Below are 16,389 nucleotides of genomic sequence, written 5' to 3'. Positions count from 1 at the left end.
TCTTGATGGTTTAATGCATATTGGTTTCTTGCCCCCTTTTTTTCCATTATATTGTACTGTAATTATGTGCTGCCCAACACTTTTGCAAAAGTTGTATATACATTCCAATAACATGCACATTTCTTTGGACGCTAAGGCATCATTAAGAATAGGGTTTGGGAACTTTTCTGTTGGCCACTGCATTGAACATTATTTTGTAGAGTAGGTTGTCCCTGGAGGCACAAGGACTCGTAAGACTAGGTTAAATAACCTGTTATTTAGATCATCTACTTCAGAGGTGTGGAACGCCTGGAAACCACACTTTATCTTGTCCTATTCTTGACACTGTTTTTGATAGGAACATTCTTTTTATTTCTTGCTACTTCCTTAGACAACATACTGAATAAACATACTTTGCTGAGTCACAATCTTATAACTTAAGTGTGTCGTTTCTCAGCCGTAGCACAGTGGTCTAACAGTTTGGGTCATAATTCTTCTTGCAGGGTAGGCTCATCTGATTTCCTTATATTTCAGTCTCCTTTGCCATGTCACACCCTAAAAACGAGGGAGACAATGCCCAGTGGCATATCTCCCAGAAGTTAAACATCCTATGTTCAAGGATTTCCATCGCTGCTTTTGTTACTCTACATCCCATTACAGATTGATGACAACAAGCTGTGGGGCAGAGCATTCTGAATAGTTTTGTGCTTTTAAGATTTGATACATTTTAAAGTCACTAATATTTATTTTACAATGTATTTGTTTTACAGCTACTGAGCCAACTCAAGGGGAACTTAGAAGAAGAAAACAGGCATTTGCTAGATCAAATTCAGACACTAATGTTACAGAACAGGACATTGCTTGAACAAAATATGGAAAGTAAAGATCTTTTCCACGTTGAACAAAGACAATACATGTAAGTTCATCACAAATATTCTGACACTGCAACTGAATAATTCCATGTATGGTTTTTAGCTGCAGCAGGAATTCCTGCAATAGTAGTGCATGTCACTCGGTCATAGAAGTCCACATCCTCTGATATTAACTTGTTAAAACCTGCTGCTCAACAACTTATTATTCAATTCTACATATTATAGCTTTCACTCATACCGGTTTCATTTAAGTGTGGTGCTATAAAGACCTGCTAGGCTCTGGACTGTTTTATGAAGCAAAATAACTGATGAGGTCCGGCACTGACCCCCTCACCTCCCAAACATTTCCTTAGGAGATAAAAAAGTGCTTTGGGAAGGTGAGTGGGCTGTGACCATCTGGGTAGGAGGGGAGCAGGAGATGTCCCTCAAGCATGCGGCATAGAGATAGAACTGGTTAGCATGGAACGCCAGTGGGGCTGGGCGAGGGGTGAAGGGTAAACAGTTTGCAGACTTGCCCAGAGCCTTTCCCCACCACGCGTGTGCTCAGTCTCATCCGCAGACCACCAACTCTCTAAAGTGGAGGGACTGGTTGGTGGCCAAAACTGGCACAGGAACTCTTGCGGTAAACGGGCAGAAGGTGACAGACGACAATAAAGGTTTAGTCATAAATATCAACTGAAACGAATTATAAAGATGAGCAGGGGTGGTCTTTCACTGCAATCTCGGCAGCCAATGAGATACCAATGAAGAATACGGTGTTAGGAGAAGGGCGTGGGCACAGATCCAGCTTTTGTAGATGGCGGTTTACACTGGTGGGCTGTCTTCTGGTGAAAGCTAGGCATGTGTCGGAGACTTCAGGCAAAGTTAGATCTTGTGTTTTCTTTTTTGAGCACTGAGGCGTACCGAGCCATTGATCGGTGTGATAACCTGATATGATTCCTAGCAAGAACTTTAAACTAGTCACACCTGTAATCTTTACCCATGTTTGTGCTGTACTGTATAGCAGAACACCTACTCCTCCTGAAGATTAGAACAGTGTTTGAAGGAGGACAAACCTGTCTAACGTGAAGTTTTTGTGTTTGAGATCTTTGACTCTAATGGCCATGATGTTCTTCCCACATTATTTCATGTAGGCCAATGACAATGTAATTAGGATTTCCAGATTATTACAGTCCTATATAAACTCCTGGAATATGTTAGTTCCACCTCCTCGCTAAAGAGGGGGTAGCCACTAAGGCCTGTCTTAGAATGGCCGGGCATCTATTAATTGTCACCTGTACATGTCAAAATTGATGGACCCTTTTTAAGCTAACATGGATGGAGTGGATGGAATGGGTGGAGTGGATGAAACGGATGGAGTGGTTGAAGTGGGTGGAATGGATGGAATGGAAGAAAAGGATGGAGTGGTTGAAATGGATGGAAATGGATGGAATTAATGGAGTTCTCAGTTAGAATTGTGAACATTAGCCTGCGCCAGACCCTGACAGGGTTGTGAACGTTATCCTGAGTTGCTTCTAGATAGAAAGGCACATTTTGGCATGTCCCACACTTGGGTGGAGCTGTGAACATTAGCCTGAATCGCATCTGGATAGAAATACGAATGTAAATGTTAACATGCCCCACACGTGTATCACTGTGTACCCTGCCTTCCTTTTCCCCGTGCTGTTGCTATATATCTTTATCCCCCCCCCCTGTCGCTGTAAGCCCAGCCCCTTGTCTCTATGTGTCAGTGTGTTGTTCTGTTCCCTGCCATCCTGTTCACGTGCCTGGTCTCGGGCGCTTCGAAAATAACCATCATATAACATCACTACGCTTACTCTGTACTATACACCATCATTCAACTAGAACACAGCTATACCCCTGATTAATTCAGCCTAGCTGTTCACATACGAATAAGACCCCATGAACACCTCATCACCCTAATAAAATGCAGCTAGCCGAGCACATTCCGGCCTAGTTGCTCACATATGCGTCCTTCAGGCCTAACGCAGCCAGAGCCCAGTCTGGGTGTCCACCCACCAGACTGCACACATCCAACTGATATCTCCAGCACCACACCTAACACTAGGATGCAGCTACCACCCGGCAATTACATCAGCTGCACACATATCTGGTGCACCCACGCACCCTACAACACTATCTCTCTCTATTGACCAGAACTACGGTTCCGGGGGGCGTTCAACCTACCAGCGCTTTGAGGTCATACCAATGGTATATAGAGCGCTATATAAATGCCAAGTAACATAACATCCTTTACCCATGGAAACATGCTCATGTATCAAATCACCCAAGCAAGAATTGAGAGAGGAAAGTGAGACCAAAAGCAAACACCCCCTGACCTATCTAAATAACAGAGTTTAGCACAGAAAGGTAAGACCGCCTCTAGGGAGGGAAGGGATGAAGCAGACAAAGGAAAGGTAAGATGTTGAAGTGGGCTATCAAAATTACAAAAGAGAGTAAAAAGAAAACAGGTGTTTAGCTAGGAGGGACAGGCAGATTACAGCCAAGCGGCAGTGAGCTTTTGACTGGTAAAAGAAAGACAGGGTTCAACAAAAAGGGAAAGGAAGAGTAGATGGTTGCAAAGAGAAAGTGAAAACATGAAGTTCATGGCCAAAATGACAGACCTAAATCTCCAATCCCTCCTCCATCCCACTGAGTGAAGCTTTATTGATGCCATCTGCTACGTGGATTTAGAAGATTTTTAAGGGATGCCATTTGCCCTGGAGATTTTTCAAAAGTGTTATCCTTTTGCTTGTTTGTCTTTCCATAACAATTCCCCTGCCCCTCGATGTCAAACATTTTAAGTTGGCCATCAAAAGATTTTCACTGAAAGAATGAAATATTGAGTTTTACTCTTCAAGCTTTTTAAACCCGAAAACAGTGAGGAAGAATAATTGCTATTCTTTGCAGATAGCACAATATGAGTGTGTTCCATCAGCAAACATGGAAGAATGGGCTTTCTTCTCCTCTGTGAGGAGGCAATGACTCTCTCATTCTTTAGGAATACTCGGGAACATCGGTTAAGGCCGATAGTCAGAACAAAAAAACATACCTAGAGCAGTCAGGGGAAGGTCTGAGTGAAGCTAATGGATCCTCTCTCCTTAGTGACTTTCTAGGAAGCCCTGTTTTCAGCATTTCTGAACAAAAGCTGTAATTTGTTTTGATGCAGGGAGTTTTCTTTCTCATGAAACGGAATGCTGACGATGCCTTCATGGTTGACTGGACTCGCCTCATTGTTCATGACTTACCTCTTCTCTCTATAATTCATTTAGATGTCAAGGACTTGAGACCTTTATTAGAAACTGTTCATTTTGTATCATGGGCCCATAACTTTCTGGAGAATTTGATATTCGGATGTGATCTCTTTGACCAGGTTGCTAGGACAAGTTTTACTTTCGTACAAGTGATGAGGACGACTGTCAGTGTCCTGCTCTAGATCAGAACAGAATAGAGAACTATACCTGCCTCCTGGAAGGATGTACGTGTTTAAGTTAAAAATTTTCCCTCTGTGCATATATCACGCATTTCACTTGATTTTACTAGAGCATAGTTCAACTTGGGCCCAATGAAAAATAGTTCTGCATGGCATGCAATTTGCGCAATATTTTCCTGTGTTTCTATATATTTCCAAAGCCAAATGGTAGTGTTGGAAGGTAACATTTCTATTTTTAACCATTTCATTTTATAGTGACAAGTTAAATGAATTGAGACGGCAAAAGGAAAAGTTAGAAGAGAAGATCATGGACCAGTACAAATTTTATGAGCCTTCACCTCCAAGAAGGTAGCGTGCAAATGTTTTAATTGGATGAGGATGGCTTTGTGTTTAGGAAGCACGTCATCTATGCTATGTGTTTGCACATTTCTGAACATTTTGAATTGTGGTTTCAGATAAATGATTAAAATGTAATTAAATATGGGTGTTCAATTTTAGGAGAGGCAACTGGATCACTCTAAAAATGAGAAAACTTATCAAGTCCAAGAAAGAGGGTAACCGTGAGCGCCTGCGATCATTGACTCTTACACCCTCCCGTTCTGAATCCAGTGAAGGGTTCCTCCAGTTGCCCCCTCAAGACAGCCAGGACAGCTCTTCAATAGGGTCCAATTCTCTCGAAGATGGCCAAAACATGGGAACAAAAAAGAGCAGCAGTGAGTCATTGTAACAAATGCCAATTTTAAGTGTAGTTATTACTTTCTCAATAATGAAAGGTCACTAGTATTGCGTGCCTCAACTTTTTTGGAAAGTTTGAAAAGCAGTGACATTCTGGATTGCTTTTATTACTGTGATAAAATCCTTTGGTATAAGATCATTTTTTTCCTCATTAAAAATCCACTATATTACATTTTTGTGTAAAGCTAGCTAAATGTATAAAATTGCTGGTGTGTTCATAAATTACATTTGTATTGTTGTTTGTTCTTTCTTAGATATTACATAAGGTTGTTAAACAAGGCTTTGTGCACAAAAGAGGTGGCATATACCTGGAACCTGTACAGTAATTACCCTTTTTATTGCAATACATTCCTTCCTGGACATCCACAGCACAAAAGAGGTGGAATATACCTGGAACCTGCACAGTAATTACCCTTTTTGTTACAATACATTCTTTCGGGGACATCCACAGCATTCGTCAAGGGACAGGTGAATGTAGGGCGCAGTCACATAGCAGTATAGTACAGTACATGTCACCGAGTTTGTAAAATTGCACTGTTTATATCGGCTGAAGAAGCTGCATGGGGGGCCTCTTTTTGCAATGCTTTGCCTCCAAACTATCGGCGATGCTGGCCATACGCAACCTTTAGTGATGCCGTTTCTCATTTCACCACTGTGTGGTTACTTGCGATTGAATGGTGCCTGAGTGCCTTTGCCTTCATGGGCTGTCCACAGGGGAGGTGTAAATGAGAGGATAGTGTGACATAGTCGTCCATTCAAGCACATGTGTTTTCAAACTACCAGCACTCTGTGTGATGGTCGTGGCGGCTGTTCTGAGTTCGGCTGTCTTTCTACGTGTAATAGATTTGGGAGCAAGGGTTTGGAGTTGTTGTTCACCAAACAATTGGGTGAGTGTCTCATAAATGAGGTGTCCCAGATCTGTTTGTCCCACCACTATCACTATCTATCCCTTTTCAATTTGTTTATTTTATGTTTACGTACATTTATGGATAATCACGCAGTAGGCCATAACATCGTAGGGATCTGCCATAGGGACTGTCTGTAGGTAGAGTATATACATGTAGTCAGCATGCTTACTTCTCTCAGGATTTGGTGAGGCAGGTCTGGTCCACAGAAAAGATGGAAGATATTGAATAATATATATATTGCTCTTGCTGAATCATGTGGTTTTTCTTTTAGGCAGTTTACTGTAAAGCAGCTGTGCTGTATTGCAGTGATGCCCACTTCCCACTGAAATGTTATTGAATACTGTAATGCATACATACCTGCACCAATAGGACACCTACTGTACAGCAGATGTACCGGAGAGCAATATGATGTTTGCAAGATTGTTCAACTGTATTTGTCATGTGTCGGAGCAGCGCGCCCCGCCCTGTGCATTCAATTTGACATCAACAAAAATGCAGTTAGCCACCCAACGTTCAATCCACATCTTTCTAAGCCCACGTCTGATTTTCCTGAAGGATTTCACTTTTGCTCAGGAGTCTCAAGCTTTAACCTGTGTCGGAGGGGTGAGGGACGTGGTGCGGCACTGCGCTCGTCATGGAAGTGACTTATTTGTTTTTGGCGTTTTATAAAGCGGGAGCCAGGCCCCGTGGGTGACTGTTCACATTAAAAAGTATCACTACAAATATAAGTACATCAAAACGTATCAATAAAACATATATCAGGACAGCATTCAAATATAATAGATTCTTTAGGCGGGCATTTTATGATCCTTTTTATTACAGGTATGTTACAGAATGTAATACAGTACTACAGAACAGTAGGCACTGCCCAATGAATGGACACTGTACTGTGTGCTGCAACAGATGCTGCAGAGCAGTTGATGATGCTCAAGGCAGTCCAATAGCAGTATAGTTTATTATAGTGAGAGAAACTTCTGCACAGGGTGAGTTTTCACTATTTGTTGAAAGAATGATTACGCTTTTATTTATTTATTATGTTTAGCTTGCTCTAGGTAAACCTTTCACCAAATACAACCACATAATATATCAACTATCATAAAAAGAATCCATCCTGATAAAAGCAGAAAGAAAACAAAATTATTGTAAAAACATTTCAAACATTAGAGCATCGTATTCCACTTTTTCACAAAAATGCTACTGAGAGCTTTTAAAATTCGAACACATTTTGTTATAATTTCCATACCTGATAATACCAAATTAGCCACATCAGTAAATTAAAAAAACAAAGACATCCTTTAAAAATCTGCCTACAGCTAGGGTCAAACTTTTGCTCCACTCATCATAATTCTCCACCATCCTTCAGAGATAAGAGACTGGTGTTGGCTAAGATAGATCCCTATATATAAATGTTGCCTTTCTGCCAACTCCGGATAAGCAAGGAGAACATGTTTTATTGTTTCGAGCGCAAAGGTGGATTTATAAAATCTGTATCCTCTCAAGCTCATCTCTAGTTTAGATCGACCCCCATTAATTCCCCCAAAGGTAACAGGTTGACGTGCACTCGCATAAATAAATTACGGAACTTCCAATCTGGGAATTTCCGTAGATAATTAGGGAGGCAGTTTAAGGCCTTCTCTTCACCCATTAAATTACTATATAACATATGGGTTCCACATTGCTCCAGGGTGTGAATCCAGTCAAATATCCAAAGCTGTTCCTTGACTTTCATCATGTTTTCTAATAATAAATCTAGTGCAATTTCCACTTCTTCCAATCTAATCATACATTCAGATTGCCAAGAAGCCAGTATAAAATCTCTATCTTCCATTAATGCGGTGTTTAAAATTTGGAAAACTGAAACACCTGAGGCTGTTAGACATTTCCTCAGTAGCATACAGGTTTTCCATTGGGCTGTGACTTGGAGGAAGAACAAACCTATTTCAAAACAAATAATCTGGATCTGAATTCCTTGAGGAACCCCTAAGATCTTTTTCCAAAAAGGTCTCTCCATGCAATTCCATAAAGCTACTGGAGTGCCCAATAAAGTCTTCTCTCCATACTGTGAGGAGTCAGACATGGCAGACGGACATGTAGGTAAAGATTTATCACAATGGCCTTTTATTAAATAATAAAAGGGATGATAAACGCCTATCTTTACCTAACCTAAAGAGAAATTTCCCTGCCTATAAAACCAATACTAAAAGGAAAGTGACCTAGTGTCCAAAACTGTCTGTCCCTTATACGCATGCATACAACAAAATCATACAGGAATTATTTGGCAACATCAATATACAAGAAATGAAAACAAGAACTCTTATGATCAGGGTTGGATCCTCTTCCTCGTGATCAATTCAGAATGTGTTAACTCAAGTTCAATTTCAAGTGGAATATACAGTTCTTTGTATCCAATGTGTACTTTACTTAGCAAAAGGGAACTTCCTTATTTGTGTCCGCCAGGTTTCTCAATCTTATAACAGTTGTTACAGTTTCCACTTGACACATCAAAGTCTCATTCTTCATATAGCAACTTGAAAAGTCAATGACAAAAAAATTCCTTTCTCAGGAGACCCATCAGTTTTCACTATGTTACATTTCTTCTTCAGAAACAACACTTTACTTGGAATAGATCATTTATCAGTTTTACTTTAGTCAGGATGGTTATGCAACAGTTCATCAATACAGTAATGGAATTGTAATTCTTTTCCACCTTCTACTTTAACCACAACCTACTATCACAAGTACAGTACTTCAGCTTCTATTCTTCCTGGTCCTCTCGCCTGCCAGTACTAACCACTAATTGTCCCTTTCCTGGAATACTCGCCTGCCAGGATAAAACTTCTATTACTACTGCTCGTACTGTGTCGTAAGGCTTGTTAACAACTTTCCACATTTAACTCCCTAATGGGGAAAGTTAAATCAACATCTTCTGGAGTCAGTCTTTTGACTTGAAACATACTCGATTTACAGCTTTTTTATACACAAAAGGATTATGATTTTCACATTGATTTGTTTGCCATTGACAATGCAGGTTGCATTTCTCTCCCCCTTTATCCTTTCTACAAGGAGGGCTCTTCCCCTGCGGTCTCTGACCTTTTTCCATGCAACACACTGCCTTTTAATACTGTGATGTACAACTTTCGATTTGTCCACATTCAATTTGCCCTGCTGTCTGTTGGCTTTGGCAATGCAGGAAACAAGGCCCCTTATTTGAATGTTCCTTGTTGGAAAAATGTTACTCCCTTGATTTTATATATGCCCTTCTTTGGCTTGGGCAATGCGAGCTAGTGTTTTACTATTGGGCCTTCTTTCTCCCAAAAGTCATATTTACTTTGTTTATATATTGTCGCTTTTTGGCGTGGGCATTGCGGGTTATAATCTGCTTCTGTTCGTCATCGCTCTTTTAAAGCATTACATTAATTTCATTTGTATTCAACTGTTCTGTATTGAAAATTAGCTTTTGGGTAAAGGGGCCGGTCTCGAAGCGCCATGGTGGTACCTCGCTTAGGACAACTCACCTGTTGTTGCCGGCGTCTCCTCCAGACCTGCTTCCTCTGCTGCACTGCTCGTCAGGGGTTGCCAAGCCTCTTGACAGCTCCAGTCTTCTTCCGGCTGACCGCGTGGTCTCCAAATTTGCACTCTCTTGTCGCCACACTTACTCCGGTGTAGTTCGCTCACCGCAGCGAGACGCAGAGAGCACATCTCTCCTCTAGGACAGCCGGTCCCAGCATCGCTTCCCGCTGCACGTACTCTGCATCTCTGGGGCACCTCGACTTATCAGCGTCTCGCTATCAGTAAAGCGCTGACAACAACTTCTGCTTTACACTGCTTCTGATGCTCCTGCTGCTGCCTCTGCTCAACCCACACTTTTAAACATTTAAAGGTCCCGCTCATGTGTGGGGTATTACAACCACTAGACCACATGCTATGGCCTGGTAACTCTGAACTTCTCTTCCTCGTCCCAGTACTAAGGGCATTATGGGACTGGAAGTCCACAATGTTGTCAGTTGAATTACCATGATACTCTTCAACATCTTTTAATTCACTTTGATCAAGGGATTTATGTGGCATATGTTTAATGGAAGGTTTAGGGGAATTAGAGTTTCTTTATTAGATATAAGGTGGAATCCCACATAGAATCAGTACTACTAAAAGTAGTAGCATTAACTCCCTTTTCCTGATAGTTTTCCTTTTCATACTCACTAAGAAATTTTTTATATGTGGTACATTGGCAAGACTGGGAGGGGAGGCCTTACGATGACAATATGCCATAAAATATTCAGGCATTCGCAAACCTTCATCCTTGTGCGAAGATGAATACTGCGTCTCTCCTGACAGTCACCCCATTCCCTTGATAGCCGTCTCCTCCCATGTGATCCTTCCCCCTGATGTCTTCCCCCAGGGTTAGGGTCAGGGTGGTTCTCCCTTTCCCTGGCCACATGGGAGGAGGTTTTAGGCTGGGATGGGATGACTCCACAGGATTCATCACAATACTTGATAGTGGGAACCACTTTCATTTTAGAATATTCCAAAATCGGCAAAAAAGAACATTGCCTAAAGCGGCGATGGAGAGCTAATCCCTGAATCGTTAGCGTTACCACCTTACTCTTTAGCATTACAGCATTTGCTAGATCTCTCATTGTGTTATCTATCATCAATCCTAAATACCAATAGGAACTTGATTTGGTTACCTCAGAGCCCTCGAGGAACCACTTAAATTTCTCTTTCTTGCACTCTCTTGCCAGGCCAAAAGCCAGAATACTCGATTTTTTGTCACATTTATCAGCAATTTATTTTTAGCCACAAATGATTTCAACTCCAGTGCCTCTGGAGCTTCACCGGAATCCGGTCCAGGAGTACCAAATCATCAGCATAAAGTAACCACTGTACCGGACTCCCATCTATCGGGGAGAAAATGCATGAACCTTCCCCAGGAATTTCCCCAAACCCCAAATGAACAAATTAAAAAAGTGCCAGCACAAGTATACAGCCCTGCTTAAGGCCCCTTGCTGTGTCAACCTTACTGTCATGGATGTCTCGCTATATAATTCAACAATAATATCAAGGAGATATCCTGGGCAGCCCCACTCTCATAATTTAGACCACGATAGGGCCCTAACAACACTAGCAAACGCTAAAGCGAAGTCTATCAACGCTACATAGATCTTTTTGCCTTTACTCTGGGCCCTTTTTTAAAAGATATTCAGGATCAACCCATTTAACACTGTCCCTCTGCCTTTAACAAATCCTGATTGAAACATATACATTTTATCATCACTCTGTTCCCAATCCTTCAACTTTTCCAATAAGAGCAAGGCCAAAATCTTCGCTAGGCTGTCCAAAAGGGCTATCGGGCGATAGTTAGAAGGCAGGCAGCAATCACCTTTTTTGAAAACCGGAATTATTATCGCAGATTTCCAAGAGGGGGAATCTGCCTAGTTTTCACAATTTTCTGGAATATCATGTAAAATATTCGTCCATAGTTCCAGATGTATTATTGATACAAAATTTGAAATCCCATCGGGACCCGGTGCCCTTGAGATACTACATTTCAGAATTTGTCGAAGGATATCCTCTCTCTCTAAGCCTAGGGACCATATTTCTCCCAAGGTGGAATAACTTCCCATGTTTTTGGCCGCAAACACCTTTTAATAGTGCTCGATCCATAATTCCTCTGCAATGGGATTTATCTGCAGGGCCAATTGAGGGGTGCCGGGGCTTTTAATTAATTTCCAAAAGACACCTGAGTGCTTAGTTGATAATGCTTTGAGAACCGCTTCTGCATCTTGCTGAGCCAGGAGAGCTCGACGGCCTCTCAACCAATTCTTACATAGTGCTTTTTTCCCCTAATGACATCAAAATCAACTCCACTCCCCAACCAAGACCTTGTCCTAATCTCAGCTCGCAGGCCCTCTTCCTGCTCTGAACTTCAATATCAAGTACATGCTTATGCTTCAACCAGGGCCGGGTGGCAAGGGCCTTCTGTTGTGGAAAAGATCAAAGGAGAGCTACATAGTCCCCCACCGGAACCTCACTACCCACAGGGTGTTACCCAACCTAGATACTAACCACCTATTCACTTTCTTTAAGGAGTCTTCACTCCACACAACCCGATTTCTACCTCCTTGAACCTCTACCGGGCGGAGTAATAAGTGTCACTTTCCCCACTAGATGTGACAGCCCAGCAGGCACTTAAGACTCCATGGTCACTAAGGCGAGAGGGACTAGCTTGTAACTCCACTGCATACCCAAAAACATTGGCTGTGACAAAAAATATTCTAAAATGGCTTTCTGATTTCCTCTACTCCAATTCAGTTTATAAAAGCAAACAGATGTCTTGAGTCTTGTGGAACCTTTGACTTATTCACCTAAATGTAGGTAAAATCTTTTTAGGGCTCACTGTGAACTACAGAGACTTTGTCGCAAGTACGGTTCCATTGCAGCTGTGACTGCACAGACCTCTAGCAAACTCCATGAAGAGGTTATTTGGACAGAAGTGTACCAGCAAGCATTTAAAGGACTGATATATGACCTGTGCCGCACCCCACCAATTAATGCACCAAAATACAGTCAAACTTTCACAGTTCAAACTGACACATCTGACTTTAGGGCGTGGGCACTTTAGTACAACTGATGAGAAAGGCAGAGAACACAATGTAGCATTCATCAGCTGCCAGGTGTTCAAAATTAAAAAATGGATACATTTCAAGAAATAATATTTCACACTTTAGAATACAAACATATTATTATCCCTTAAAGAAGCCTTTGCATGTAAATCCCACATTGCTCAGGTGGTTAAGCCTGCAAGGGCTTCACTTGAATGCAGAGCATTAAACAGTACGGAGATGCTTTCTGAGTAATCGCTGCTTTCCGACCCCTTCTTCCAAGCATCAGGAGAGCCCCAAAAAGGACAACTCTCTCCCTTAGACTAGTGGGTCCAATCTGTCTGAAGACGACCTGCATTTCGACCGATCCCCTGACGAGCTATGACCTTCACCGGCTGCAAACTGCCAACACCCTGGGACATGTGGCCACTGTGCAGTGCATAGCCTTCCGAAGCTTGAATCCTTCTGAAACTTTAGTGGACTCCTTCCAGACCCCCAGAGGAAAGATGTCATTCCTAAAGTCCCCAGGCCAAGGAAAGTGAGACAAATTGACTGGACAGGAACAGTTCTTCACTGGTGCTTTGAAAAGGGTACCAAAATCACTGAACCATGAAGAATCCTTTGCCCCCTAGAGCCTCTTCACTCGACTGCTGCTGTGAGATCCATTTCAGTGTCCCTTCTTCATCTGTCTGACCAAGAATCCAGTGACCGGGTCGTCTGCTGCTCCTGCATCGTGGGGGCATTGTGCTGCATCCTCTTCTTCACATCTATGGTACTGAGAGACTCTTGGTAGAACTTACCTAGAGTTGCGTTGCTGCACCTGTGTTGTTGGCGTACTGATTCGTGTGTTTGGAGTTCACTGATCCACGTTCGCCCAGGCTTAACACCTGTGAGCTTTCAGGGAGGCTTCTCTGAAGTCCCTGAACCCTTTTTACAACCAAGAGTGTTACTTTCTTGCTACTGAAGACTTCCTATGGAACTTTGGACTTTCTGCATCTTGTGCCTTGCTTGTTTGGCCCTCCAATCTGACTCTGAGACACTCTTAACTAAATAGGGATGGACTATTAAAGCCTAAGGCCTCTGTGAAATTATTACAATTATTTACCTGCTTTATGTTTGTCTTGTTTCATTAATTCTTACCTGAGACAGATGTTTTAAGAGTTACTACCAAAGTGTTTTACTTACCTTTTAATTGCTTACTGCCATTCTAAAAGTATTACACAAGTGATTTACTTACTGTAAAAATTGCATTAGTTGTCCTAAGTTACTCATTGTGTATTATAGTACTTACCTGTCTTAAGAATCACCTTTACCTTAGTGTATATATAAAATAAACCATTATTCTTATATAACTTTTAGTGTTCCCTTGGCCTATGTGTAGTTCTTTGTAATGCATACAAGCCCGTCCTCCCTCCTAAAATAAGCCTGGCTGCTCAGCCATTGCTACCAACAAAACTGATATATGTATGCCACATTACAGCAGCATTGACTGATTCAGTGTGTAAATAACTACTGGTACAAATGGCAATCATGAATCATATAATAGAAATCTCACAAATGTTTAGTATTTTGAAATGAGATTTAATGCACACCATTGCCCCTGCATAAGCTAATAAAATGCTATGCTCTTCGTTCAAATGCCTCCAACCTTCTGCGAGTGAGTAGGTTCTCCGAGCAGAGATTTGGAGGGAGGTCTTTATCCTCAGCAAGTGCCTCCATCTGGAATAGCCTCCCTGATGCCTTCTGTCTTGAGCCTGATCTCCTTAAGTTCTGGAAACTCCTTAAGACATTCCTTTTCTCCTCTTCCTTCTCTCTCCCTCTACCCTGCTAACCTCACTCTACACTCTATCCCTCTCCCTCTCCTTTACTACACAGACTGCTGACCTGCCGCCAGGTGTACCTCAGAGTCTTACAGGTCCCCGGTACCCTTGCCAGTCTTCTCGCACTTGCCTCCGGGCCTGCACTTGCCTCATCACTACTGCACTTGGTCAATGACCCATGAGAGTGGCATCTCTCAGCACTTACCCCAGTTTCTGACTGATTGGGTGCACTTTGACTCCCCTACCCCCCCCGCACTTGTTCTCTCACCTTCCCCCGTCTCCTGTACCGTCTGTGCACTTGCACGATCTGAATGTATCATGCCTTTGAAGATCGTCCAACCATCTTCCCTGTCTCCCCTCCTTGCATGGAGGCTCCTAAATGCACTTGGAAAAAGTCCAGAATCGTTGTCAGACCTATTTGATGTTATCTACACTGTTAACTGTACTATATGCACTTACTCTGCCTGTGCAGACTTGTCTCATTCAGAAATTCAAGGGCTCTGAATGACTGTTGTTTTTCCCCTTGCTCCCTCCCTCCTTGAGCGCTTTGAAACACTTGCCTTGTGTATAGGTGCTTTATAAATAAACATTACCATTACCACCCAAAGGTGTAGGCAGTATATCTCTAAAATATATCTGAGTGTTATTCAAATATTCAAGGCTACTGTCAATAATTTGAGGATGCTGCATAGTCATTAGTGGCTGCTGCTTAAAACAAGATGCTTTGTGTGCTAACCTGTTAAGGGTGATGCTGAAATACACCACATTACTCTTAATCACTCAACCAAATACGATTTGTTTTGTGAAATTCAATACAGTCACATGCACAAAGCATTAGAGCTTCATACAAATTGCTATGATACATTGACAAAACATATAGTATATCAAATTAAAGCTTGTGGCATCGCAATTAAAATCTTCATTGTCTAGAAACCTCTGATGGCATTCTCTTTGTGACAGTATCTCCTTTACAAATGTGGCCACGTTACTCATTGTAGAAGAAAACAAAATGCTAGCTTCTGATCAAATGATCAGTTTTCCAAAAGGAGGGTACAGATCCACATTGTTCTGGGGTCGCCTACCAACATAATAAAAGGGCAAAAGACACAGTGATATTCTCATATGCAATATTCAAGATGGATAAGCCACACTGTTAATTTAAGTATTGAGATGGCAAATTCCACATTGCCAAGCCAGAGTAAAACTGCACATGTTAAGCACATACGTAAGTCAGTTCTCAATAAGGATCTCTCTGTTCTTTCCTAGTTAAGCACATGCTGATTCTAACATTTCCAACATTACCCTCAGGAAATGTCCATGGCATTTTCCCAATGTCCCCAGATTCTTGTTGTACAGTACTTCCCTCAGAGAATTCCCAGTTTCACAATTCTTATAACATTTGCTATGGTGTTGACCACAATAAATGCCCATGTTCATGTCAGTACTCCATACTGCCACTACTACCCAATAATCTTCCCATGGCAAGCATGCAGTGGTCTAGGGCACCAGGTTTCCCATCACTCATGGGGCACACCTCTATACATACATATGAGGGGACCCTGAGAGTCAGATTACCCCCACCACATGCCATGTAGTATGTGCATATGCACTAACACAATTTCACACAATCACACACACACGCACGTTATTTACTTACCAAGCATTGTGAGCTCGATCCCTCACTCTTCTCTATGTGGTGGCTCGTCTTGGTTCCAAGAGAACACTAAAGTGACTACAGTTTTTCAAATTCAAATGAAAAGTGCTCTAATAAAGTACAACCGAGAATATTCAAACAGCATGTGAATCTATGAAAGATACTAGTGCTGGAGAACAGGAGTTACAGGTAAGTAAGACATTCATTCCCGTGTATGTGAAACCACAGTGGGGCTGAATTGTTTTGTGGTCGTTCCTCAAGACTCTGGAGCTCTCCGCCACTTTGAATCAAGATCCTTCCTGACTAGCTATCATTTCCTTGACAGGGCTTGAGGAATAAAAAGGCCCTCTGGACTTCTTGCTGCCATCTGGTCGCAGTTGATTACT

At 42.0% G+C, this 16,389-nt stretch overlaps 1 protein-coding gene across 5 annotated transcripts in view; it reads left to right on the top strand.

Moving 5' to 3' along the window:
• CCDC88A (coiled-coil domain containing 88A) overlaps positions 1-16,389 on the top strand; it is a 2,139,415-nt gene that overhangs the window by 1,885,150 nt on the left and 237,876 nt on the right. For all 5 annotated transcript variants that reach the window (XM_069608255.1, XM_069608254.1, XM_069608253.1 and 2 more), the window contains exons 23-25: positions 750-895; positions 4,540-4,632; positions 4,783-4,997. In XM_069608255.1, the coding sequence (XP_069464356.1) occupies positions 750-895; positions 4,540-4,632; positions 4,783-4,997 (454 nt within the window). The remainder of the gene's footprint in view (positions 1-749; positions 896-4,539; positions 4,633-4,782; positions 4,998-16,389) is intronic.

Source organism: Ambystoma mexicanum, chromosome 4q (genome assembly GCF_040938575.1).
Source record: "Ambystoma mexicanum isolate Mex_15411 chromosome 4q, UKY_AmexF1_1, whole genome shotgun sequence".
Lineage (NCBI taxonomy): Eukaryota > Metazoa > Chordata > Amphibia > Caudata > Ambystomatidae > Ambystoma > Ambystoma mexicanum.
The sequence above is the reverse complement of the archived record's forward strand: the minus strand, read 5'-3'. Positions and strand labels throughout refer to the sequence as shown.